Genomic DNA, 26,426 nt, shown 5'->3' with positions numbered 1-26,426 from the left:
CTTCTAACCTAAGATCCACACTAAGTGAGTATTATCGAAACCTTCTCTTTAAAAACCAAATACTGGTTCTACCCATGAAATGAACTACAAAGTGTCATAATAAGCCTCGGGCTTTCAAATGCAATCAAGCTTAATTAATAATCACTATACATTAAAACTATTTAAAAAAACATGTATCAAAGTATTTGACTTGAGCTCAATACTTCTTTATATGTTCAGGGTCCACTTCCTGAAACGTTTGGTGATTTCTGGCGAGCTGTATGGGAGCAGCGTTGTGCCACTATTGTAATGATGACAAAACTTGAAGAGCGATCGCGCATCAAGTGTGACCAATATTGGCCGAGTCGAGGCGCGGAGACATACGGACTGATGCACGTGTTTCTAGTGGACGTCACAGAGCTGGCTACATACACAATCCGTACCTTCCACGTACAGAGGGTAGGCTCAGTGTTGATTGATAGGTTAACCTTTTACCACTTATCTTACTGGGTGTCGGCCTGTATTCACAGACAATTCTTAGACATAAGAATTATCAATAGACTTGTCCAGTGTTGTTATGTATACAGGCTACCACTGTTGATAATGTCATTAAATACATGTTCTACATTAAGAATGATGTAGATTGAGGGGTTAATGCAAAGTTTGACTCAAAATCAAAGAAATACTTGAATATGCCAATTAAAAAAAATATTTATTTTTATACTAAAGTAAGGTGAATATGAGCGCAGGAGAAATAAGTTTGTTTCAGGCCTGTTTATAAGCTTATTAGCAATGTTTTTATGCATAGGAAACACAACAACAGGGTGTTTGTGGTTAAGAATGCATGCCTCAGGAAACAAATGATTCTGGACAAGCTTATGTTACCCTAAAAAATGAAAAGATTTCCTTATTAAAATTAAAATCTTAATTTCTTCTCAACATACTATAATTACAGTGTTTAAAAAAATGTTTATTTAACAACAGTTTTATTTAGAAGTGTTCTAGACATGTCCTTTTAGAAACGCAACTGTAAATAACAAGGAGACAAACAGAGTTGTTTGTCCAAAGAGAGAAAATAAAGCGATGGCTTCAGTTAATCAACATATAATAGACCTTAAACAGACGAGTTTGAAACTTCCAGAGGACTCAAATGAAATTAAACAAAATATGCTTGTAAATAGGATAAAGCTTAGGTTGATGGAAAGTTTTATTCAATTCAGTTGTAGTGAAACTACAAAAAATGTCCACCTATCAATGCAGCACCTTGTTTTCTAGTAAAACAATAAGACCATTCCCTATATCAATGCAGCACATTGTTTTCTAGTAAAACAATAAGAACATTCCCTATATCAATGCAGCACCTTGTTTTCTAGTAAAACAATAAGACCATTCCCTATATCAATGCAGCACCTTGTTTTCTAGTAAAACAATAAGACCATTCCCTATATCAATGCAGCATCTTGTTTTCTAGTAAAACAATAAGAACATTCCCTTTATCAATGCAGCACCTTGTTTTCTAGTAAAACAATAAAAACATTCCCTATATCAATGCAGCACCTTGTTTTCTAGTAAAACAATAAGAACATTCCCTATATCAATGCAGCTACTTGTTTTCCAGTACGGGGTGCCAGAGAAGCGCGAGGTGCGTCAGTTCCAGTTCACGGCTTGGCCCGATCACGGTGTGCCCGACCACCCAACCCCCCTCCTGATGTTCATGAGGCGTGTCAAGGCCTCCAACCCACCTGACGCGGGTCCCATTATCTGTCACTGCAGGTATGGGCAGCAGACATCACTCAGCATTTCTGTAAAGTGTTGTCCCAGATTAGCCTGTGCAGTCTGCGCAGGCTAATCAGTATGATCACCAGTGACCGACTCAATCCTTAATATTTGCCTCTGACCAAAGTGGTGCTGGGAAGGTCACTGTAACGTTTGTAACAAAACTTTTAGGTTGTTTTTTATTGTGAGATATTATAAAAATGCACAATAATAAAGCATGGTTGCTGCATGTTCCTTCACCTAATGACATCAGTGATCCAAAGAATTTCTTAATTTTGAGTTTCACTTATGCATATTCTTAGCTTGTACTATTTCTGGAAAACAGTTCTGACTAAATACAATTCCAATCACTTACAAGCCGTGCTGTCCCATTCCAGTGCGGGTGTGGGCCGGACTGGCGCATTCATCGTGATTGACGCCATGCTGGAGCGCATCAAGCACGAGAAGACTGTCGATATATATGGTCATGTGACCTGCCTGCGTGCGCAGCGCAACTACATGGTGCAGACTGAAGACCAGTACATCTTTATTCATGACGCTCTGCTGGAGGCGGTTACCTGTGGCAACACTGAGGTTCCCGCCCGCAGCCTCTCCCCGCACATACAGAAACTCATGCAGCCTGAGCCTGGGGAGACTGTCACAGGAATGGAACTCGAGTTTAAGGTATGCAATCCCAAATCATGGAACTCAAGTTTAAGGTACACAATCCCTATGGAACTTGAGTTAAAGGTATGCAATCCCAAATCATGGAACTCGAGTTTAAGGTACACAATCCCAATGGGACTCTAGTTTACACAATCCCAAAGAAAAAACTGTAGTTTAACCCTCTACCCTTCAGATACGCAGTTTGGCCTGTTCGTAGTCTTTTAGTAAATTTAAATAAATAAAAAAGCTTTCTTAATAATTAAAAGTTTTAAAGGCATCATTTCATACTGTAAAATACTCATAAGCAGCAAACAGCTCAAAACCTGAACAGACTGCAAGTTACTGGCTTATAGCTTTAATTGTCAATGGAATTTTATCTATGATTTTCATTATTATTGATTGTTTTATCTATGATTTTCATTATTATTGATTGTTTTATCTATGATTTTCATTATTATTGATTGTTTTATCTATGATTTTCATTATTATTGATTGTTTTATCTGTGAATTTCATTATTATTGATTGTTTTATTTGTGATTTTTAGTTCTATCAGACTTGATAAATATATAATTGCACTGTATATTTTATCTATACCAATACCATCAATCTACATATTATAAGCACAAACTTGTCTAAATTTATCTTTCTGAACTTAACAATTATTTGATAAAAAGGTCTAATATTAAGGGATGAACTCAAATGAAGAACAGTTTTATGTGATATTTTCATGCTGAATAAGAATCACTGTTGTTTTTTTCATTCAAATATCTACAGAATAAACAGTAAAATTATTGTATTGTGCACTAAGTGGAGAGTTATGCCAAAATTTGAGAGTCTGTGTTGAAATCAGTTTATTTATGATTTTATAAGTGTTTAACAGAACATTAAACAGAATAGTTTATCTTGATATGTAAGACAAAGCAAACTAATCTTTTATAAGTTTTAGTGATCATCCATTCTTTAAAAAAATGCTTATTATATTGAAACATAAGCCTTCTCTAACATATAACACCAGGTTATCATATAAAGATATTCATTTCCATTAAACTAGCCAGATTCCTTTCTAAACTTGATCTGTTTGTATTAATGGTATGATAAAATTCAGTTGAAGTTTCAAAAAAATGCCCCATTAGTTTGCTGTAATCTGTACATACATCATCCTGCAGCAAATTAAATTTACGTATCACATAACCAAGCCCTGGTGTATTTGCAGAGATTAGCCAACATGAAGGCCAGTCCCAACAGATTTGTCAGTGCCAATCTGCCAGTGAACAAGTTCAAGAACCGACTAGTCAACATCCTGCCCTGTAAGTAACCAAGGGGAAGTATATTTGTAGATGCTTTTTGGTCTCTGTAGTTGCTGCAGTTGTCTCCCTTGATGTAAATTAAAAATTTAGTGTCTTCAAATGATGAATGTTTTCCGGAAGTTTACATGTATGGACATAGCAGCTTCAATTTAAATATGTATATTTCTTATTTTCTGTTACATACAAATGTAGCAGATTTATCACAACAATGAAATGGTTTTAATTTTTAAGATCAACACTTGCAATAGTAGCCCGCACCTTTTTGCTTGTTGCAGACGAGTCAACACGAGTGGCTCTTCAGCCTATCAGAGGTGTGGATGGGTCAGACTACATCAATGCAAGCTTCATAAATGTATGTGTTAACAAGAGGACTCATTAGCTGGTTAAAATTGTTTAAACAAAAACTGTTATATGTATATATACATTGCTTAATAAAACTAATTAACCTCCTCCACTGTCAATAAGACATTAATTTAAAATATAAAGGAATTTTTTTACATTTATTTGTATATTGTTTTATGCGTTTTTCTGATAATATGCAGTTAAAGTTGGTTTTCATGATTCTTACAAACATAATACAGAAAATAACATTTTTATAAACATAAACAAATATTTGAATAGATTAATTGCACAAATTGCTTTGCTGTACAGAAAGGATTTAGTCAGAGGCCCCAGTTTTATTGTTACCTGAGCTAGAATAATCATCAGCTGAGCCATAGTAACATGACTTCATAACTGGTGTGTTTCCAGGGTTACCGTCACCGCAAGGCATACATGGCAACACAGGGGCCACTGGCTGACACAACAGAGGACTTCTGGAGAATGCTATGGGAACATAACTCAACCATCATCGTCATGTTGACCAAACTGAGGGAGATGGGACGGGTAAGTGCGACTTGGTTCGGCAAGTAGATGGCATATTTTAGGTGTTCTCTTTTGTTCACTGTTTGTTTTCATATTACATGGTGCTCGTTTCAATTTTGCAGTATTTTTGCACCTGAAAATGTATATGACTCAGTAGTTTTTAGTGATATGATTGGGACAATTGGTAAGAGGTCGGACACTAACTTGAAAAACAACTGAAAATGAGTTTTGAATGAGTTCAAGAATTGTTCACGGCATTGAAAATGCTGGTATAGTAAAATTATATTATAAAAATAATCCTTTTGTTTCTTTATCTGCATAACATGTCTAAAGGCCACCCTGTTGTTATTTTTGCTAACAGTCAACCCCATTTTGGAAAACCTAGATTCTTATCACAAAGATATCACTTAGTTTGGTCATATGAACAATATTTTGATTTGTTTACTAAATAGAGTATAATATTAATATGCAGATAAAACACCAAACTATGAACAATAAGGTTAACTGAAGTTTTCATAAAATGAAAAGAAATATTTCTACAAAAAAAATGTTTTAGTGGGCCTATCTAGCTCAAAACATTGCCTTGGTTGGACAATAAAAAAAACACAGCAAGGCCAACCAAGTATGTGGTAATCACCCAGTCATGTGTCTGTTACAGGAGAAATGTCACCAGTACTGGCCCAGTGAACGGTCGGCCCGCTACCAGTACTTTGTGGTGGACCCCATGGCGGAGTACAACATGCCCCAGTACATTCTTAGAGAGTTCAAGGTCACAGATGCCAGGGTGAGTAGTCCTTTCATGACATTGCCTCTTACAACATTTGTCTTGCTCTTCTAATTGGAATAGATAAATTGGTTTTAAAAAGTTATCTTTCACTTTCTGTCCATTTGATGAATAATGATTGTTTTCATTACATGTGCATTAATAAATAAAATGCTAAAGCACTGAAGGACAAGATGAAACCCTCCTTTATGTCAAATGGGCATGAAATATGGAAGATGTAAAAGAATTTACTGAAAATACAGAAAATATGGCATAAAGGTTGTAAAGATGTTTACTGCTCTTCAGTGTTTTAGGGTGGGAAATTAAACTGTTAAAACTTTCAACTAGTATGTCCTTTACTTAATTTGATTTTCTAAGAGACTAAAAACTGTCAAAGTTTGTACAAAAGCCGCAAAAACAAGTTTTACATGATATATTGTGGTGGTGCAGGACGGCCAGTCGCGGACCATCCGTCAGTTCCAGTTCACGGACTGGCCGGAGCAAGGTGTGCCCAAGTCTGGGGAGGGCTTTATAGACTTCATAGGCCAGGTGCATAAGACCAAGGAGCAGTTCGGACAGGAGGGACCCATCACCGTGCACTGCAGGTAACCATGGAAACCAGGACGGGTGGGGCAGTGTGGGCGGCCTGAAGTAGTTGGTAGGGTTTTGCAGATCACAGATTTAATCCTTACTCTGGGAGCATTCATAAGATCTTTTCTGAAGATGCCATGTATGGTTTCTATCCAGAAACGGACAGTAGAGTTGCACTTTTAACCTTAGGCTTTGTATGGGAGCCAGGAAGATATGACTATTAAAAAACTAAATTAACAAAATCGATTCTTGTTGAAGTTGTGCAAAATCATGAAAACTAGAATAGCTTTTGTCAGAAGTAATACTCATCTACAGTGTATATGATTAATGGCTTAAGAAAATACTGATTCAGTTCTATTTGGTCGATTAATGCTATGCTGAGAATATGCAATTGAAAAATTTAAGCTCAACTCCCATTGATTTTTTGTTACAATTCTATTTGAATGTTACGTTTGTAATCTTCAGTATTGTTGATCTTGTTTCAGTGCGGGTGTGGGTCGTACGGGCGTGTTCATCACGCTGAGCATTGTTCTGGAGAGGATGCGGTATGAGGGCGTGGTTGACATGTTCCAGACAGTGAAGATGCTCAGAACACAGAGGCCCGCCATGGTGCAGACAGAGGTATGGGCTGGCTTGGGAAATCAACTCGTGTCACATACTGAAACTTTGTATTTTGTCAGCTCACCTGTGCATTAAGTAAAGGATGTTTTGATTATTTGATTGAACTTTTATTTATAAGACTTTTATTTATAAGATCAAACTACCGCTAGACCCCCCTCCCCCCCCCCCCCCCCCCCCCCCCCTCCCTCCAAATAATATTTTGAGAAACCTTGCTTCGTTTAATTTTAATTATATTGAATAGCTGTTGTTTATTTTGGAAGCATTTAAAGTATTACAATGTTAACACAAAAACTGTAACACAAAATATTGGACTACAGTGCTAATTCCATTTTTTCCACCACGCAAAAAGAAATGTTTCAATAAAACATTTACAAAAGTAATCCTTGAACAGGTCGCTTGTGTGTAGTTGATATAGTGGCCCCCTAGCCACTGTGAGAACATTCATTAGATCTCCCCTAAAGACACAAAGTACTGGTTTACCTAGAAATCGAACTAAAATATATTTTAATGATTCTTAGGCTTCTTTGCAATCAAGCAAAAATAGGTTCAAACTAAACTAAATCTAATGTCTTCCATCTGTTTCAGGACCAGTATCAGTTCTGCTACCGAGCCGCTCTCGAGTACCTGGGCTCATTTGACCACTACGCCAATTGACTGGCTGCCCTGCAGGAGCGCCATGCTGCCATCCAATCAGATATTGGCGCCAACAGCAACGCCATGGCAACCACGTCCCTTGTCAGACGGAGCAAATCTCAGCTGAGAAAGAGCGAGGTTGCTCTATAGATGTTGCAATGCCGTCAGCTTCTGCGTGTACATATAGATGCTATAAGAGACCCTCTTTGTGGGACATTACTGCATAATTATTTGTGACTATAATCTTACAGAGGCTTATCTGGACCTTGTATATTTACAACAGTGATGGCAGATATTTTGTGTGAGGATTTATTAGAAGACATCAAGGAACGTTTTATAATTGTGTGGTTTTTGAAGGCTGTATACCCTCTGACCATGGTGGCTCTTGCAATTTTCATCTAATATTTATACTGTGTACACTAATATACACTTGTGTTAAACACAAACAAAGTTCCAGTGTACGGAAATGTATTCAATGCATTTGACTAACTTAGTAAGATATTCTGTGCTTTAATAGACTAAGATGTATGGAGGAAGCATGGAATGAATGCCAATCATTTGTACGTGGCTTATATGGCATAATAGGCGGTACCTTACGTGGATTGTGTCGGTAGAGAATCCAGACGGTGCAATACTAGATAACAGTTTCAGCTTGAAACTCATCGTGAAATCATGGATGCTTGAGAGAATGTGTAACAGCTGCATCACACAGACCATATACTGTTGTTCTCTCATCATAGACCTGGACATTGTCATTGTGTATTACATGGCTTAACTCCTTCAGTGCTGGAACCGAATTTTGAAGACCTTTGCAAACAGTTTGGATCCAGATGAGACGCCACAGAACATGGTGTCTCATCAGAATCCAAACTGTTTGCTATTCTGATAGTATTCTTTGAAAAAAAATCGAAGACAATGCTAATTTTCGAAATTCAGCTGACAACATTTTTGCAGACGACAAATTTCCCAGCATGCAAAGGGTTAACATGAAACATAGTACATAACCCAGCCAGCAGTATCTCCCAATAGAACATTGTCTCGCAATTTGCAAAACATTTATGTTAGAAAATAAAAATCTATTGTTTATGTCTGTTAAATCATAAATATTTTCGGTTTGGTTATCAATGAACAAAACAAATCTCTATTCAAGTCTAATCGCAGTACAAACACTCATGTGAGAAACGTTTTGAATTATTTAAAAGAATTGATTAAGTTTATAATTTCCATAGTGTGTCATGACAGCAGAAGATGAAACATTTGACTGTTTTAAGTTAAGTTTATAATTTCCATAGTGTGTCATGACAGCAGAAGATGAAACATTTGACTGTTTTAAGTTATGGTAGCTGTGTTTCCCATATGGTACTGCAGCATGGGCTTTGGTGTATATAGATCTATGTTGTAAATTTATCAAATTTCATCATATTTCTCTAGATAGCACATCAACTGTCATTTATTTATATTTATAATATTTGTTGTGGTGTTGTGTTAATGTTTGTTCTATAAAAAATTCTTTTTGACGCTTAAAATAAATTAATATTTGCCAATGATCTGCATTTTATATATGGAACCCTGCATTTAATATACAGTACAGTGTATTTTTAACTTAATTTTATCTAGAATTTGAAGATTTGGACTCATATGGTTTATTTGTTATAGAATGTTGTATTGTGGCCATAGAATTGCAAGCGAAATTCTTATAATCTTTTGAACAAGGTATTGAATTGTGAACAACTCAGCGTATATAAGGGTTCTGTAATAGTTCAGATATATTATACTGTATTTTTGGCCTAAACAATTATAACAGGTTGGAAATTGATGAGTAAATAAAAATTCGAGAATTTACTTATTCAGTAAGAAATATAGTTGTGATTATGATCTGACATATAGCTGAGCTGTGGGAAAACAGGGCTTAATGCATGCTCCCAGAGTATCATCCCAGATTACCATGTGCAGTCTGCGCAGGCTTATCATGGAAGACACTTTCAGCCTAGCCCTTTTTAGAAAATGGTTCCTTTAAACGAAAAATTCAATTAAAAGGGTTAGCTGTCCCTGATAAGTCTTTGCAGACTTCACAGGCTGAGCTGGGACTATAGTTTACATGCACATGCATTAAGCTGGTCACTCCCAGAGACTGGCTGGTATGTACTAGTTGGTATAGTAGATGTAGTTGTTTCTATTTAACATAGTGGTAAAAGATGAGTCTTTATGTGATCAATCGTCAGATGTATTACACAATTCTAGGCTATTCTACTAGTAATAAAAACGTTGTTAATGTGAAGGTGTTTTTCAACTTGATATGAAAGGGATTCATAAGGATGATGCTATAAACAGAACATGATTTTGTTACATTTACACAGCGCACTTAACATATTCTGCATTGTATTCACTATTTTGTACTATAGTTCATTGCTTGATTTGCCAAAAAATCAAATTTTTATTGCATCTGGTATTAATAAATAACCAAAATAAACTATTTTAAATTAAATTTCATATAATCTGTACAGGGTGTTTTGATTGCTTAAAACCTTTAAAAAAAACTGTTCCTATTAAAGTAAGATTCTAATGGAAATGCAACTTTAAATTATCAACTTTATCGAAGTTAACTTTTAATGAAAAAATTAAGTAAATAACAGTTTACAAATGTATATGTTTAAAAAAGGTGTATGAAGAAATAAGCTCCCTAATTAAGATTTATCATATGTTAATTTTTAGCAACAGTTGTTTCTCTATGTTCAATTTTTTTCATATGGTTACCTGTGGATTATGTAGATAAAAACTGCGGTTGATACTGCAATGTTGTGCACTATTGGATGTTGTTTTACCCTTTATGCACTCTTCAAAAATTGTTGACGTGAATTACTCAATATCAGCCATTCCAGGGAGTGGACACAAGATTTAATCTCCTCACGAAAAATGGATAGTATGGTCGGTCCAATACTTTTTGCACCATATAATGTATTGATATAATATATACATACTGTTCTACTTTTGGTAATTGTCACTATAATAACTTTATATGTAATAAGACAAATAGTATTGCCATGTTGAAATGTATACACTACAAATTTGAATTATTTATACACATTTATAGACAATATGAATCAATATTTTATAATAATTTGTTTCAAGAATTCAACTTTTCAACTACATGAGTACTTTTATGAGTACCTTGTCAGGATCCAGCTATAACACAAAATATTGGGTAAAGTTATCCCTGGAAGATTTTGAATGCTTTCACTACAGGAAGAATCGTCCTCTTTCATTTACATGCATCAAAGTTGGTTTGAGTATAACATTGTGAACATATGATTTGGAACAATATTTATAACAGCATTAAGTAACAGAGTTGTCTCCCTATGTCGTAACCAATGCTGTAGCATTTATTCAAAGCAAATCATTGTTATATTGTATTGTTGTTGTTGTTATTGTTGTGGAAGCTCGTATAAAGATTGTCATCATGTAATGTGCATTTCTCTATGTCCACTTTTGTTGAGGTATAATGTTTGTGGAAAACATAGGCCGAATGTAAAGACTGAGTGTCATCATTTGATTTACATTTTTCTATGATCAAATATTAGTGAGCCATTTTGAATGATGTGTATATGACTGTGATTCTACAACTGTGGGAAACGTCTTTTAAATTCCTTTTTCAATAATCCAATATTTAATATTTACCAGAGACGTAGATAACATGTTATCTACGTCTCTGTATTTACGGAAGATTAACTTTTTAAGAAAATGAATGTTTTACTAACGCACAAAATAAAACAATAAAATTTTGATTTTAGTACAATGTTTTAAACCTGAGATCATAATGAAAATGTGTTTATCTATGTATTATGTCAGTATGTCTGGTTGCTTAAGCTTCAGTAAAGTTTATAATAGGTTACATTACTAGTTTATGTTCAAAAACGCTTTTCCTGGCGTGTTTTCTGTACGGTACCTGTAGTATTATTGGCAGATAGCTCTCTCGACAGGTGTGTTTGTGAGTGTACGGGAGGCTGGACTACTTTACTATGTTAATTATACGATGTACAACCTAGTCATCTTGGATGAATAAAACAAATCTTGTATGACTAACCTTGTGTTTTATTCTTTATTTGTGTACGCAGCTTCTATGTTTCAAGCATACACAATAAAACACTTTTTACCGGTACTTTAATAGAATCTGCCAACATTAGCTTGACACTCACCATTACCGGTAACCCTTTACCACTTAGATACGCATGTGTAGTCCCATAGAAAGTTATATTTAGTTTAAGACCTTTTTTTACTAGATTCAAGTTTTTAAGACTTCATCTCCGTATCTTTGATACTGATGAGGAGCAAACAGCATAAAACCTGAACAGGCTGCCAGTTACTCGCAGGCTGTTCTGGATTTATGCTGTTTGCACATAGCCATTTTCCACACATTGTTGTAACGAAGAATTACCATCGCCGCCGCATGTGGTAATGTGTAGCTTTGTGTCATACAACGGTTGAGATGAAAACGTCATAACTTTGTAATTGTGTAACGTGGGATGATAAACAACGCTCATTCAGACCTTAATATCAAGAGGAACAATGACTGCAAGCTTGAATGTTGGTCATTGAAAAGTTTTAAGAACACCTCCGGACAAAATTGGGTCTACGGACAGACGGCTGTCCGATTGTCGGACAGATGGTCTGGCGTCCGTGACGATTCCAGTATTACTCTTTAATAACGGTACGGAGGTGTTATAAAAATTCAGTCGAGTTGTGGATAAAAGCAGCTTTTTAAAGTACGCTGGAGTTATTGTAACACTGCATTTCTACGTAGCCAAAGAAACGTAACCAACGCGTTATTTCAATGCATATACGGATTGATGGTCGACGCATTCGTCAAAAAACTGTCAATAGATGAATATATATCATCCGTGCAAGTGTAAAAGTCTTATATGAAGCTTTATTTATATTGTACGAAATTTGTCATTTTGTGTAACTATCGTACGGACAGACATACTGAAAGACAGCACGACCGTCAAAGAACGGGTAAATTGGTTAACCATTAAATGCCGTAGATATACAAATCGTGTTCCCAAAATGTAAGATCTTCAAAAAATGGAAATAAATATTTGCGATGCCCTTCACATTGAAAACTGTATGTTAAATGTATTCCGCTTTCATTCGTTATTCAAATTTTATGATCGCACGTATACAATAACGTGTATACAATAACGTGTATATCAATATATGGCAATATCTGATTGTGTACGATACCTACACGATAACTTGAATCTGTGTAAGAAAAAATACTGCCAATTACAACAGTCGCCGGCATGAAATAACACAATGCAATCGAGTTGTCTATGAGATACCAGCTTAGATCAACTGTTGTTGGTATCTTTGCTGTCTTTTTTGGAAACACTAGCGTTTATAGTTCCATATTATAGTATATAACACGGCAACCAACCGACCGATCGACTAACCAACGCTCGATTGGACATTGTCGGCTCGGGTACTACTTAAATATACCACGGGTACGCTTAAGTACACTTAAATGTACTCCGGGTACGGAAAATATACCCACACGTACCCCATTCTATACATAGATGGTGACGTCACTACGTTATTGTCAGTAAGACCGGTGTGTACACAATGCACGTACCCGGCAAATTTAGACCGGCGACACGAATGACCCAAAAAAATGTCGTACAACGCAATACCGACAACGAACCGAGCTCACTTCGACAAAACCTGCATCATCAACCTTTTTGTAGTATGAGTTTCGATAAAATAGAGGTCATTGTACAAAATTTTGACATAAATATGACCATAATTATTTTGAGAAAAAAGCCGACAACGACCAATTTAGCGCAAGAATTCCCGGGTACGTTTAAGTATACTTAAGAGTTCGCGGGGTACATTTAAGTAGTACCCGAGACGACAATGACCAATCGAGCTTAACCAACCAAGTAACCAACCTTCATCCATCCCAGTCAATCAGTCAATCAATCACCTTCCTTTAATGCTATGATGACCGTAGCTAAAGAAACTTCAGCGTACAGTTTATATAGTATTGACATACCTGTATAAAGTCGCGCCAGTCAAAAATCATAAAAAGCGACATTTAAAGTTATGGAAGCCAGAACTATGATGACCGTGATTGGTTTATTTGTGCCCACGCCCTCCCGCCCACACAAACACACCCGGGGACCGTTTCAATAAACATCGTAGATTTACGATAAGATACATTTTTCGAAGATACAGAATTACTAAAGTCCATATCATAAATTTTCAGTACTTAATTAATTACACTGGCATCTCAAGAGTCGTATATATTTGACGAGCATGCCGAGCTAGTTGGTCAACTTATTCAGATTACAAAATTCCCTCGTAAGTAAAATTGCCATACGATCGTTTATGAAACGGCCCCCAGGATAGGTATGTATGGAGCCGACCCTGTAACGGGGAGTTGTGATAGGCCACAGACTCTAGATGAGATATACGCTCCGTGGATAGGCCTAACTTACTAAGATATTTGTTCGGTTTTAAGTTACTTGGAAATGAAATATTAATCATGAAAACGTGAATTAGAATAAGGTAACGTTACATTGTAGTAAACAGTAACGTCATTTTGAACATGCCAAAGTGATGAAAAATATGGTTTGGGAATATTATTATATAGATCACAGCGTGAAATAGAATACATGTATTATAATGGAATATTGTAGACGGTACCGCGATATAGAATATTGTAACATAAAACTGTACAAGGCAACGCGATATTCACATTGTTATTCAATTAAGAACACTGTAACCACAATAGAACTTCCATGGCCATGACAAAATTATCCCCACATATAGCTTTGTCACACAGTCACATATCAAGACATAAGCACAATTTATATCTGATGGATTTTAATTTATTCTAAAATCATAAATACAATAAGTGCCTTTTAATAATTTAGCTAGACTTATACTTTTTGGGTACATTATGGCCCCTGACCGCCATGTATAATATATTATGTTAGAAATTAGTAAATGTAACAATTAAAAAGTTATGCACTCGAATGGAACTTTGTGCCCAAAACAACGTAAACTAGATGGTTACATATATGAGTCGTACTCTGAGAAAACTGGGCATAATGCATGTGCGTTAAGTGTCGTCCCAGATTAGCCTGTGTAGTCCGCACAGGCTAATCAGGGACGACACTTTCCGTCGTTATGGTATTTTTTATTTCAAGGAAGTCCCTCCTTACCGAAAATCAAGTTAAGGCGGAATGTGTCGTCCCTGATTAGCCTGTGCGGACTGCACATGCTAATCTGGGATGACACTTAACGCACATGCATTAAGCCCAGTTTTCTCAGAACAAGGCTCATATGAACAATATAACGTTATATACAACATGTTCTCTGTAACGGAGAGCTATGTCATGTATCGGAAACCTCTCATGTGTTTTACAATGGACAAATATCTAATTTGAACAATGACATTATGTATATGACAACACTATACACTAAAAACAACGTACTGCCCATCATGTAAATATACGGTATACCATTGTCATGTTCAAAATATTCTCGCTCACAATAATGGAATAACCTCCTGTTCACATCAGCTTGTCCTAGCGCTGTATTTATTTATAATCAATTACCAAGCGGCGCTTCTCTTTGAATCACTCACTTCGGAGGATATTAAAACTTAACTTTATGGAACCAATTAAAAATTTATTTTGCACAAACGCTAACATGCCCAGGAGTGAACCGCAGTTTGTTCACAACCGATCGCGTTCCGGGTATCTCGGCATTCATGGCGCCGCGGGAGCGTTCCCGAGGGTGGATGTCACCGTAACGCAGACTTGGTTACTGAATATTTCATGGAATCTCTGTTCCGCTTGAGGAATAAAAACTAACCGATATCGATAAACGTTTGGAGTCGGAATTTAACGCTAAACGCATGCATAATTATTTTCAAACAAACAATTTATTCTCAGTTTAAGGTGATACAGATATTCAAGGATCGACTTTCGGTTAAAAAATCAATAGTGATAGAAGTAGTCGCTTAAAACGCATTTTCTTTCGTTGGAACAAACTTGTTTCCCAGTCCTCTCGTTGCGTGCTTGACAATGTACTGTAATTATTGTGCATAAAATATGCACAACAAATAAACACTACAACCACTACAGTTTGAAAAAAGTATTAAATACAACTTAAATACAACTTTATTAGAAAAAAAATGTCTACAAAAATAATTCAGGAACTACCCAGGTTGCTACTTATAACTTCAAAAAAACATTTCAATATTATTATAATTTTTATGTTATATTTATATAAATAATGTTTGTTCCGCTGTGTGCAATGCACCTGGAAAAAAAATAGTCACCGATATAAGTGAGTCAAAGTATAATATAAAAGAAGGTATAATGAATGAAAGTTAGAAAAAAAAAATACTAAAGTATATCGATGGCTGATCATATTCTTATAATTCCAAACGTTTAGACTTCTGACTACGTAATATTGTTTTGCAAAAGGTGACCTTGTCTGGGATGGTTTTAGTGGTATGCAAATCTGCGAGCTCTTAGAGAAAACCTACGCTAGGATCACCAAAAAAATGACATAACGTAAAAAAGGTCTTTCATGAATCCGTGTTCCCAAAACAAGCGCATGGGGGTGGAGTGGGATGCAGTCGTTTTGGCAATGCGTCTGAATACATCAAACTCATTAAGTGCGTTTGCAAAACTCTTCTGATACTGTTCGGTATTGGGTTATCCCGTTCAACATTGCATTTGACATCAATTGAGTCATCGGCAATATAAAATAAGTGCCAAAGGCTTGTATGAGAATTTCAAAAGAACTGTAAAGTGATGGAATGAGTTTCCCATTGTCGTCTGACTCTATACGTACCTGACACGGCGACCGCCCCGCGCTCTTCATATCGACCCGTGTGCTGCCGAGCAGTAATGTCATGTTTAATATTTCACGTGCTTTCGATGAAGCTTATGATAAGGCTATTCCCAGGCATTATTGGAATCATGTAAAATGTCCCACCCGATGACTTGGAACAGCGCTTTGTGTCGTTTGGAAACGTGTCATCGTTGTATTGCTCGTCTATCCGTGACGACGGTATATATAAACGAGGACGACACTTTCTACGTGTAATACGAGCAGACAAACAGGACAGAGAGGTTGCAAGACGGGTCGGACACTTCCGGTGCGCTTGTCCGGCATTTCCTATCGACACGCCTTTGAGCTGGATGCGTTTACGTCGGCCCAGAATCAGGATTATTGTGAAGACTGTGGTTTATTTCCGATGTATTTAAAACGAAAGTTGTGAACTTTAGAGGCACAACAACTTCAAGAGTCACATTCACGTTACTCTTTTCCGGGTATGTACGATAAAACTATTTATGTTTCAATATTGAACTTTATTTCAAAACAATTATAAGCAGTTTATGTAACACAAATATATTTTTGTATCATGCGATACTATTGTGATGTTAATTAGAAAAAGTGATGTTCATATGTCGCGTGTACACCATTAATCAGTCACTTAATCAATTATTTTTAACATGATGTTTCTTAACGTATTTCATTTTGATGACGCTTTGATTTAATGTTATTCGATCATAAAAAATGATAATGGGAGGCTTTAAGCGACAACCATTTACTTCCTTATGCGGCAAACATGCGCCCGGCATGTCGGAATGCAGACCATATACATGTATAGTATTTGCTGAAGGCGGGAATTCCGGGTCCGCAGGGAAATCACCGTAAACACAGTCTCGTAGAGCAGCAACAAATTACGGTAATAAATACACTTCTTCGTAGCGAACTCGACTTTTTATGTGTGCAGCGTAGTGCACAAGAAATCGTGCTCGAAAGGCGAAGCAATACTTTTTGCAATTTGATATTTGGTGAAATTGGTTTCCTTTTAAACATTTCAATGAAGAAAATGTATAAATGCAACCTACAAAACTATGAAGAAATTCGTGTACTTCTGTACTGAATAAAAATAGAGATAAAAGGAAAGCTTATGTTATCTAAATTGTATATGCATTTATTCTTACACTAAAACCGGTATTTGGAATAAATCATATCGCCCCATTGGTGCAAAAAGGTACCATGTGATATTGAAATTAAAAGGCACATGATACCTTTTTGCACCAAGGAAGCGATATAGACATTCATTTGAATCACGGCCATGTATAACGTCGTTTGAGCGCGTATGATGCATTTACATCCCTATTAGAATCCAATAAATATATTAGATGTTCCTGCTATTTTTTTAAAGCCAATATGATAACTGTTTCTGAATTTATATTTATCGGATGATGAATGGTATTATACGTACTATAACGTGCTCGAGCCATGAGCGACCCTCGGTATAGTGTCTTGACTAAAATATCGATTCCGTACTTTCATTTACCTTCACGACATGGGTAAATGTCTATTTTTTGGTGATAATGCATTGCTTATTGTTTAAAAGTTATAAGGTGCCTTAACTTTGCTTGTTTTGTTTCATATTTATAAAATTCAGTTCCAGATCGCTAGTTTGCACCATACCTCGGGGACCACGCGCATATTAATATGCATAAAATCAGCCGGGTACAAGGAAATACGTCTAGGCGAATACGCTTAGCACATTGTTATGCCTATGAAATATTAATGGAGCTAATAAATGGAACAATTGGCCCGCCGATCATATGTTGTACGGGATAATCTACACACCGCTGCTACAATTATCAATATTCATTGACGGCCTTTTTCGACCCATACACGTCCTGGAACGACACAATGGAGCGGCGGATGCTGTGTTTCTGTAGCTGTATTTTCGAGAGTACTACCATTTACATGTACCGCTTTTCCGAGTGTATCGGTATTTTAAAGTGTACAGGTATTCAAGTGTATTGCTGTTTAATATGTGCCAGTATCATTCCTGCTCAGAAATAATTTTTATTAAGTATGATATCATCTTAAGTTATGTATGAGTGTAAACTAATATTCTGGCTGTCTAATTTAATGCGTCGAACAATGGACAAATTGAAACCTCAACACATTGTCGGCTTCAATAACAATACGTTTTACATGTACACGTATGTGAAAGTGTTAAGTAAATATGAGCCGTGATTTGAGAAAATGGGGTTTAATGCATGTGTGTAAAGTGCCGTCCCAGATTAGCCTGTGCAGTCCTCACAAGCTAATCAAGGACGACACTTTCCGCTTTTATGATATTTTTCGTTAAAAGAAAGTCTCTTGTTCACAAAAATCAAGTTTAAGCGGAAAGTGTCGTGCGGACTGCACGGGTTAATCTGGGACGACATTTTACGCACATGCATTGAACTTCTTTTTCACAGAGCGCGGCTCATATATTTTGTCATACGTATTTATTACATGATTGCTTAAAACACGCAGGAAAATCCGTAGTAGTAATAAAATCGTTATAAATTATGTATCTCTATACGCGTGCGCCGTTTTGACAACGGTAGTGTAGCGACGTAACACACTGATTTTAGCAAGCAATTTTTGTAGCCGCGAGTTCAAATCTCACTGGAGGCAAGTATCAAACAAAATATTTATGTTTCCGAAATATGTGTTAAATATACATGTATTTTCATTTAATTCAAGATAAAAATCATATTGGGGTAATATACATTGCTTAAACTTGCATCGTATATCCATCTATACGGGGATTACTGGTAGCGTCTCTGCCCCGTTTAATTAAGTGTAAACCTCCGCTTAGAGATGTGACTGGTTACCCAACCACAGGATGGAATCGTTTCGAAAAGTGTGGGTAAAGATACTATTCCCCAAAAATGACGGATCCGGAGCCCAGGAAACAGAAAACACCTATTCTCGACTTGCGAACATGACACTCTGCTCATTATTTGGCACTCGTGGAATAATCAGTGAATATAACTTTGATTATACACTGGTGCCAAGTAACTGTCAGAGCCCGACGACCGATTGAAGATGTACACTGGATCAACTACCACAGTGATCGACCACAGTGATCAGGAAGTTTTCTCGTGTTTTGTTAGTAAAATCCAATCGATTACTGATGACATGCCCGCAAAACGTTTTATATAAATAAAAGTGAATCTATGAATGGTTATTAAAAAGAAACCCGACACATTTTCACTTTATCGTAATCCCATTTCGACAAAGTTTGACATGGTTGAAAGAACTACGTCATATATTTCGCATTGAAATGCATAAAACAATACTACCGTATATACAGTCACCGTTATGGCGTTCGCTTACGAAGATCGAATGGTCGAGACCCATAACGGATGCGTATACGCTAATTTTTGTCACTGACACTGTATGATTTTTTAAGGTAGACAAGTTCTTTCATTCTTATCTTAAAAAGTTAACTTTTCTAATTTCGTAAGCAGTTTATTCAGTCATTAAAAGATAGAAACTTCACTAATTGAAAAAACAACAACAACAAATTATCAGATTGTACTATAGATGAAACGATTAATTTCAAAGACCTAATAGGTCTTAATTTAGAAAACGCCCCAGATAAGCACATATACAACATTCGCGAAACCATACACCTTACCATTTTGTTTATATCAGGATGTAGTGAGCTTTCTACAAATGTTTTGTCATTTTTAAAATTAATTTATTTCAAATAATATCAGTTATTTTGAAAAATTACGAACAGTCATGACTTCAGTATTGTGATGGTATACGGAATATCACAAATGGCCCATCCATTACGATGCCTAAAAACCAGTCACTGCAAGGTATTGTCATGCATAAAAAACAAAGCGGCACTTAATAAATTCGCCAGTGTCGCATACTTAAAACATGCGGTCAGTGCTTTAAAAGGACGAAGTGCCTTCAAGCGGATATTCAAATAAAAATGCAGTAATAATACCCTTGACAAACAAGACACGCCAAATAAAGTAGGTCCCTAGACACACACTTTTAATGAACATTCTATCAATGTTTAACAACCACCGTTTCTTGTTTTATCGCATTTATATATATAATACACAACATGCGTATCCTTAAAATTGCCCATTGATGCTCGATTGGTCATTGTCGGCTCAGGTACTACTTACATGTACCCCGAGTACTCTTAAGTATACTTAAATGCACCCCGGGTATGGAAAATATACGAACACGTATCCGGACATTTTAGACTGTATCCCAGTTTTATTCCCGTCCAACATCCGATGTCGTAAAACGCGTTATGGATTACGACTTTTCTATCTTTGAACAAAACCTGCCTCGACATGTTTTTTAGTAAGATTTTCGATCATATATAGTCCATTTTACATAATATTGACATAAATATGAACATAATTAATTTGGAAAAAAAAGCCGATAACGACCAATTTAACATGAGAATTCCCGGGAACGTTTCAGTATTTTTTCCGTTCTCGGGGTACATTTAAGTATATTTAAGAGTACCCGGGGTACATTTAAGTAGTACCCGAGCCGACAGTGACCAATCGAGCCCCATTGATTATTATTATTATTATTATTATTATTATTATTATTATTATTATTATTATTATTATTATTATTATATATCTAGTGTACTTAAAAATGCTTTTCACTTTTGTCATCTTTTACATGAAGTGAATGTTTAGATAGCTGTTTTGCCCCACCCTTCTCCCCATGAGAAAATATTGATTTAACATAATTGTTATAGTGGTATGCAACCGCAGTTATTAACTCCCTTGGATTCAGTGCGGAGCTTATTTGTTTACATCATGGCGGACGATAAAGGTGAAACGCAACCAGTACCTGCCATCAAAGATAAAAAGGAAGATGCAGCCAAACATCAGGCCGAGCATCACATCGAAATGGATCACGAATTTTTCACTAGACCCGGAGCACAGTTATCCGAGAGACAGACATTTACAAACAAGAAAGGAGAAAAAATTTCCGGCTACGCCGTGATTGTAGATTTCAGGAGAATTTTGCAGTTGGAAACGGTTGGAAGCAATGCGGACAATAAGGAGCACGGAATTATACCGGGGGTATTATATATCGTCAATTATTTAAGTAAATTTTTGCCCATGACGTTAGACCCAAATCACCTTTTTATCTTCCTGTTTTAACATGTTGCAGTTACTTGTGACAGTCACACCAGTGCTTTTTAATGCAGAACTAACTTAAATCACAGGTGGAAGTAACATACCCTAATTAGTATATGGGCCCAGGAGCCCATTATATTCAAATAAATATATAAAATCATGTTTAATGAGAGAAAAATCTTCAAAGAGCCATGCAAAAAAAAATCCCACCCTTTGATATTGGAATCATAACAAGGCAGGTTTTTTTATCTGATTTTGGGGAATGGGCCTGGCCTTTTTTGAGCGGAAAAAAAATAGCGCGAAATGCTGGACGTTGGGGTGAAAAATCACACGAAACGCCGGATTTTGGGGGAAATAAGGAAAGTCTTAAATAATCTATTCAACATATTTTGCTGTTTTTAAAACAAATTCAAGGCAACAGATAATCTAATTATGCAATATGCTATATTTTCTACACTGGAACAGGTTAACTTATGTATTTAAAGTTTAAAAAAAAAAAAAAAAAAAAAAATTCGGGGAAAAAAATGAAGTCTGGGGGAAAATTTACCTGCTGAGGGGAAAAAATCCCGCGGGGAAAGGGCTGATTTTCGGCGGGTCCCAAAGGAGGAAAAAAAGCCCTGCCTAGGTCATAAACTAGAATTTATCATATACCTGTCTTTGAGGCCGCAAAAATGTCAAAACTAGCTTTAATCCAAAGCATCCCTTGGTCCTCTTATGGGCAACTGAATAACTTTAAAAAAAAATTACTTCAAAGAAATCTGTCCAGCCGTTTACTCACAGTCGGCCCATAACCAAGCAATATTTCTAGCCCATTTGTCCGCACAAATAAATCTTCGACAGACTTTCAAACAATATTTTTTAGATTTCTCCCCTTAATCTATAGCTCGCGTCCTATTCCTTCAAAGCAACGAGGCATGTCACATAATGCATGCATATGCAACCACTTACCCTAAAAACTAATTCCAATACAATCAGAATGAGTAAGTATTTTTCATTTATTAACATTTGTCAAAGCGTAGTTGTTGTTGTTGATTGGATGATATTGTGCCTGGCTCTGTCATTGTAATTCACTGCTAAGCCTGGTTCAAAAGCAATTGCAACTTCTGTTTCATGTATTAAATCAAATTTAGGGTTAAAACATTTGTTGCAAAGAAAATATAAAATTTTGGAATAGTTTAAGGGGTAAGTGCATTATGCATTATGTGACATGCCTCGTTGTATTAAAGGAATAGGACGCGAGCTATCTCATGAAAAGCCTTTTAAATTGGGGTAAGAGAATTACATATTTAGCACATGGCCTTAATAAAGGCATTAATCAATACCTGAAGCGAGCATTTAAGAGACTAGAGGAAAATGACAATTACAGTGCAGGCATACAAATGATGTACCGGTACATAATACAATAACTCGTACATGAAATATTAAAAGATGTATTTTAATGGTCATATATTTATATATATGAAAACAAGGGCAATATGTTGTGCTAAGGGAATGACATCAGAGTTTTTAAATACAGGATTAATACATGTTAAGTATTTTTAATAGTTGATTAAAATTATTAGAAAAATGATACATATGAGCAGTCATAATTACATTTATTGGTATTGTCATTGTTGTAAAAGCTTGTTTTTGTTTTTTTATTCATAACATGTCTTTCAGATGTCAAATCGTGAACTGTTGCATGCAGTGGTTGGCCTCTATGATGTCTCTCTATCAGAGATGACCCCAGATGTCCTGTACTCTACTGTCTGTGAGAAGTGGGCACGTACCATCATCCTCATCAGAGATCTCCATGGTAACCAGCACTTCTAATATGAGACACTGGTAGCAAATAAATATATAGGCTATACAAAGTTTATATCAATTATTCATATGAGAAGTCCAAATAATAGATTCAACATCTGTTAAAATGTGGTATCTCAAAGCATTGCAACAGGGTAAGATTTTTTTAATAAAAACAAGAGCTGTGTTTGAGAAACACAATGCCCCCTATTGTGCTGCTTTGAAGCCATATATTTGACCTTTGACCTTGGAGGATGACCTTGACCTTTCACCACTCAAAATGTGCAGCTCCATGAGATATATCAAGTTGCTATCTTCCATATTGCAAAGGTTATGACCAAGTTTAAAGCTTTGGGGCAGAATGACAGACAGGGAGCATAATAAGTTGTGTCTGGTTGAAAAGACGATGTGTAGATTTCATGCTAACTTCCAACGAAAGATTGCTTACTATAACAAAACAAAATAAACTCAAATGATACCACTACCATTCTGTCTTCAACCTGGTCATGCAAACATCATCTCCTACCCAAACGTCAAAAAAACATATTATGTTTGAAGTAAAAACGATGTTGTTGACTTACTGATTGTGGGCGTTATACCCCTTTTTTGGCAATGTTATCATAATGAAATAACATATTTAAATAAATTGTGTAGGCGATCAATCTGAACCCACAATAGTAGCGATTTATCGAATCATCAAGCGTAAAAAGTTGTTATTCCTTATGTTTCCTCTATTTATAGTTTATCATTATGGTCCTCTGGAGTTCAGACCCTGCTTATAAGTTCTTTGGTTTGTAAATTGTTTGTTTCACTTGTTCAAAAGCTCTTTACACTATTGTAAATTTAATGTTTGTTTTATAAAATTAAACAAATGTGTATATGTCATATTTAAATCGACCTGCTCTCACTAATTATCATCTGCGTGGCACATCCTGCTGTTGTCGCCATTTTTTACATCCATTGAGGTGCGTCCATATAAAAAACTCAAGACATGTTCAAACCCGCTAAAGTTCATATAGAAGTACTTTTCAAAATGGCCTTTTGCAACATGCCAAAGCTGTTTGTGATATTTAAAGTCAGTTATATCTTATAATTGCAATTTGCTATATTAAACAACATTTTAGTTAAACTATACTGAATTTTATTATATATTTTTATTTTGTGTCATCACCCCGTGTTGATTAAACACCTTGTATTTCTTAATGTACATGAATTTCATAGCTCATATTTTTGCTCAAAATGCAACAACGGTTCAAGATATTTCTGTTAAAATTTGGTAATTATTATGGGCCCAATAACACAACTCTGTTAACTGTCTACACTATTCTGGTACAGCCATATTTATGCGTTCAATTATCTTTTGCACTATGGAGAGTGAACTAAATTTGTTGAATGTCAAACATGTGCTAACTTTAAATGGTAAAATGTTAGTATATTTTACATTTGTATATTGGTTTATTATTTATTAAATAAAGATGCTGATAAATCTGTTGCGTTTCAGAAACTATTGACGAGTATGAATCACGTCGAGGTTTGGAGCCGAAAGAAGAGAAAGATGAGCCGGAGGATGAGGAGGCCAGTGTGAAAGGTATTTACTTACACTGAGAACATGAACACGGGGCAAGATTTAGCATGGTAGGAAAATTAACAGTTTCCTGCTCAGAAACAAAGTGAAAATACTTATATGCAACCAGCATAAAAACAGGGTACAGGTTTTATGCTGTTTGCCGCTCATCAGTATCTTAGGTAAGAAAATGAAACATTTAAAACCTAAATCTATTATGAAAGGTCTGAAATTTAATTTTCTATAGGACTACAATCGCATCAAAATTGGTATCTGAGAGATAAAAGGTTAATCCTATCTTTTTTACATTATTGTTAAATGAACATGCAGGTTTAAAAAAAAGTATCAATGCATGACATTGGCTCTTCTTGTCTTTTGATGAATGTTTAAGTGGGATTTTGTCATATGATCTATGTTTAACTGGGATATTGTCTTATAATGAATGTTTAACTGGGATCTTGTTTTATGATAAATGTTTAACTGGGATCTTGTCTTATGATAAATGTTTAACTAGGATCTTGTCTTATGATGAATGTGTAACTAGGATCTTGTCTTATGATGCATGTTTAAGTGTAATCTTGTCTTACGGTTTATGTTTAAGTGAGATTTTGTCTTATGATGAATGTTTAAATGGGATCTTGTCTTATGATAAATGTTTAAATGGGATCTTATTGTTCACTTGAGCTAACAGCCATTCATTTTTGGATCAAGTTTGTTATGTGACTTAATTGTTAACTCTCTAATATGTATTAATTTAAATTAAAGAATTGTATGCTTAAATAATTTACATATGTTTAATATCGTTATTATGCCCCCTTTCGAAGAAGAGGGGGTATATTGTTTTGCTTGATGTCGGTCTGTCGGTCCATAGACCAGTTAATTTCTGATCAATACCTCGGCAACGAATTGATTGATACTTTACATGTGCATTGGCCTTGGACAGTAGATGACCCCTTTAGAAATTGGGATTAGTAGGTCAAAGGTCACTGTCACAATAAGTATGAAAATTGTTTCAGATCAATAACTTGTCAACGAATTAACCAATTGGCTTGTTACTTCAAATGTGCATTGGCATTGGACAGTAGATGACCCCTATTGAAATTTGGGTCACTAGGTCAAAGGTCAAGGTCACTGTCACAATACCTGTGAAAATTGTTTCTGATCAAAACTTGTCAACAAATCAACCCCTGGCTTGATACTTCTCATGTGCATTGGCCTTGGACAGTAGATGAGCCAGTTTAAAATGAGGGTCACTAAGTCAAAGGTCAAGGTCACTGTCATAATAAGTGTGAAATCCTTTCCAATAAATAACTGGCCAACCAATTGACCAATTGGCTTGATACTTACCATGTACATTGGCCTTGGACAGTAGATGACCCCTATCTCAATAGGGGTCACTAAGTCAAAGGTCAAGGTCACTGTCACAATAAGTGTGAAAATCGTTTCCGATCAATAACTTATTAACAAATTGATCGATTGGCTTGATACTTCACATGTGCATTGGCCTTGGACAGTAGATTACCCCTATTGAAATTGGAGTCACTAGTTCAAAGCCCTGTTTGGGGTGGGGGGCATATATCTCCGAACGCGGAACTATTGTTGCTTTTGAAAAAATTCTAATTGGGTCTTAAGTTAACAGAATGTTAACTTAACTGGCAGTTGAAGTTTTTGAGCCGATGGTTTGGAATGTCTGATTAGCTAAATATTGTCTGTTGATGGCCAGGATATTGTCAACACATTGTATGTGGTTGTTTTCAGACAGTGAAATCTGTGGAGATGAGGATGTATATGAGGAGGAGGAGGCAACACCCAGCAAGTTTAATGAGGTCTACAGCGACACAGAGTCAGAGGAGGGGGAGGAAGAGGAGGAAGAGTGAGTTGT

At 35.9% G+C, this 26,426-nt stretch overlaps 2 protein-coding genes across 3 annotated transcripts in view; both read left to right on the top strand.

Moving 5' to 3' along the window:
• The window catches only part of LOC127879821 (tyrosine-protein phosphatase Lar-like), an 88,400-nt gene extending 77,140 nt beyond the window's left edge, over positions 1 to 11,260 (top strand). The window contains 10 exon segments of the mRNA XM_052426873.1: positions 220 to 438; positions 1,598 to 1,752; positions 2,133 to 2,418; positions 3,615 to 3,708; positions 3,984 to 4,060; positions 4,459 to 4,593; positions 5,231 to 5,356; positions 5,786 to 5,940; positions 6,412 to 6,547; positions 7,133 to 11,260. Coding sequence (XP_052282833.1) covers positions 220 to 438; positions 1,598 to 1,752; positions 2,133 to 2,418; positions 3,615 to 3,708; positions 3,984 to 4,060; positions 4,459 to 4,593; positions 5,231 to 5,356; positions 5,786 to 5,940; positions 6,412 to 6,547; positions 7,133 to 7,201 — 1,452 coding nt within the window. The 3' untranslated portion in view covers positions 7,202 to 11,260.
• Positions 11,261 to 20,848: 9,588 nt separating this feature from the next.
• Positions 20,849 to 26,426, top strand: part of LOC127880314 (uncharacterized) — a 31,964-nt gene continuing 26,386 nt past the window's right edge. For both annotated transcript variants that reach the window (XM_052427687.1, XM_052427686.1), the window contains exons 1-4: positions 20,849 to 21,141; positions 22,858 to 22,993; positions 24,482 to 24,568; positions 26,303 to 26,417. In XM_052427687.1, the coding sequence (XP_052283647.1) occupies positions 20,872 to 21,141; positions 22,858 to 22,993; positions 24,482 to 24,568; positions 26,303 to 26,417 (608 nt within the window). In that variant the 5' untranslated portion in view covers positions 20,849 to 20,871. The remainder of the gene's footprint in view (positions 21,142 to 22,857; positions 22,994 to 24,481; positions 24,569 to 26,302; positions 26,418 to 26,426) is intronic.

The sequence above is a fragment of the Dreissena polymorpha genome, chromosome 4 (assembly GCF_020536995.1).
Source record: "Dreissena polymorpha isolate Duluth1 chromosome 4, UMN_Dpol_1.0, whole genome shotgun sequence".
In the NCBI taxonomy this organism is placed as follows: domain Eukaryota; kingdom Metazoa; phylum Mollusca; class Bivalvia; order Myida; family Dreissenidae; genus Dreissena; species Dreissena polymorpha.
Note: the sequence above shows the minus strand (reverse complement) of the source record. Positions and strands in the feature narration are given on the sequence as shown.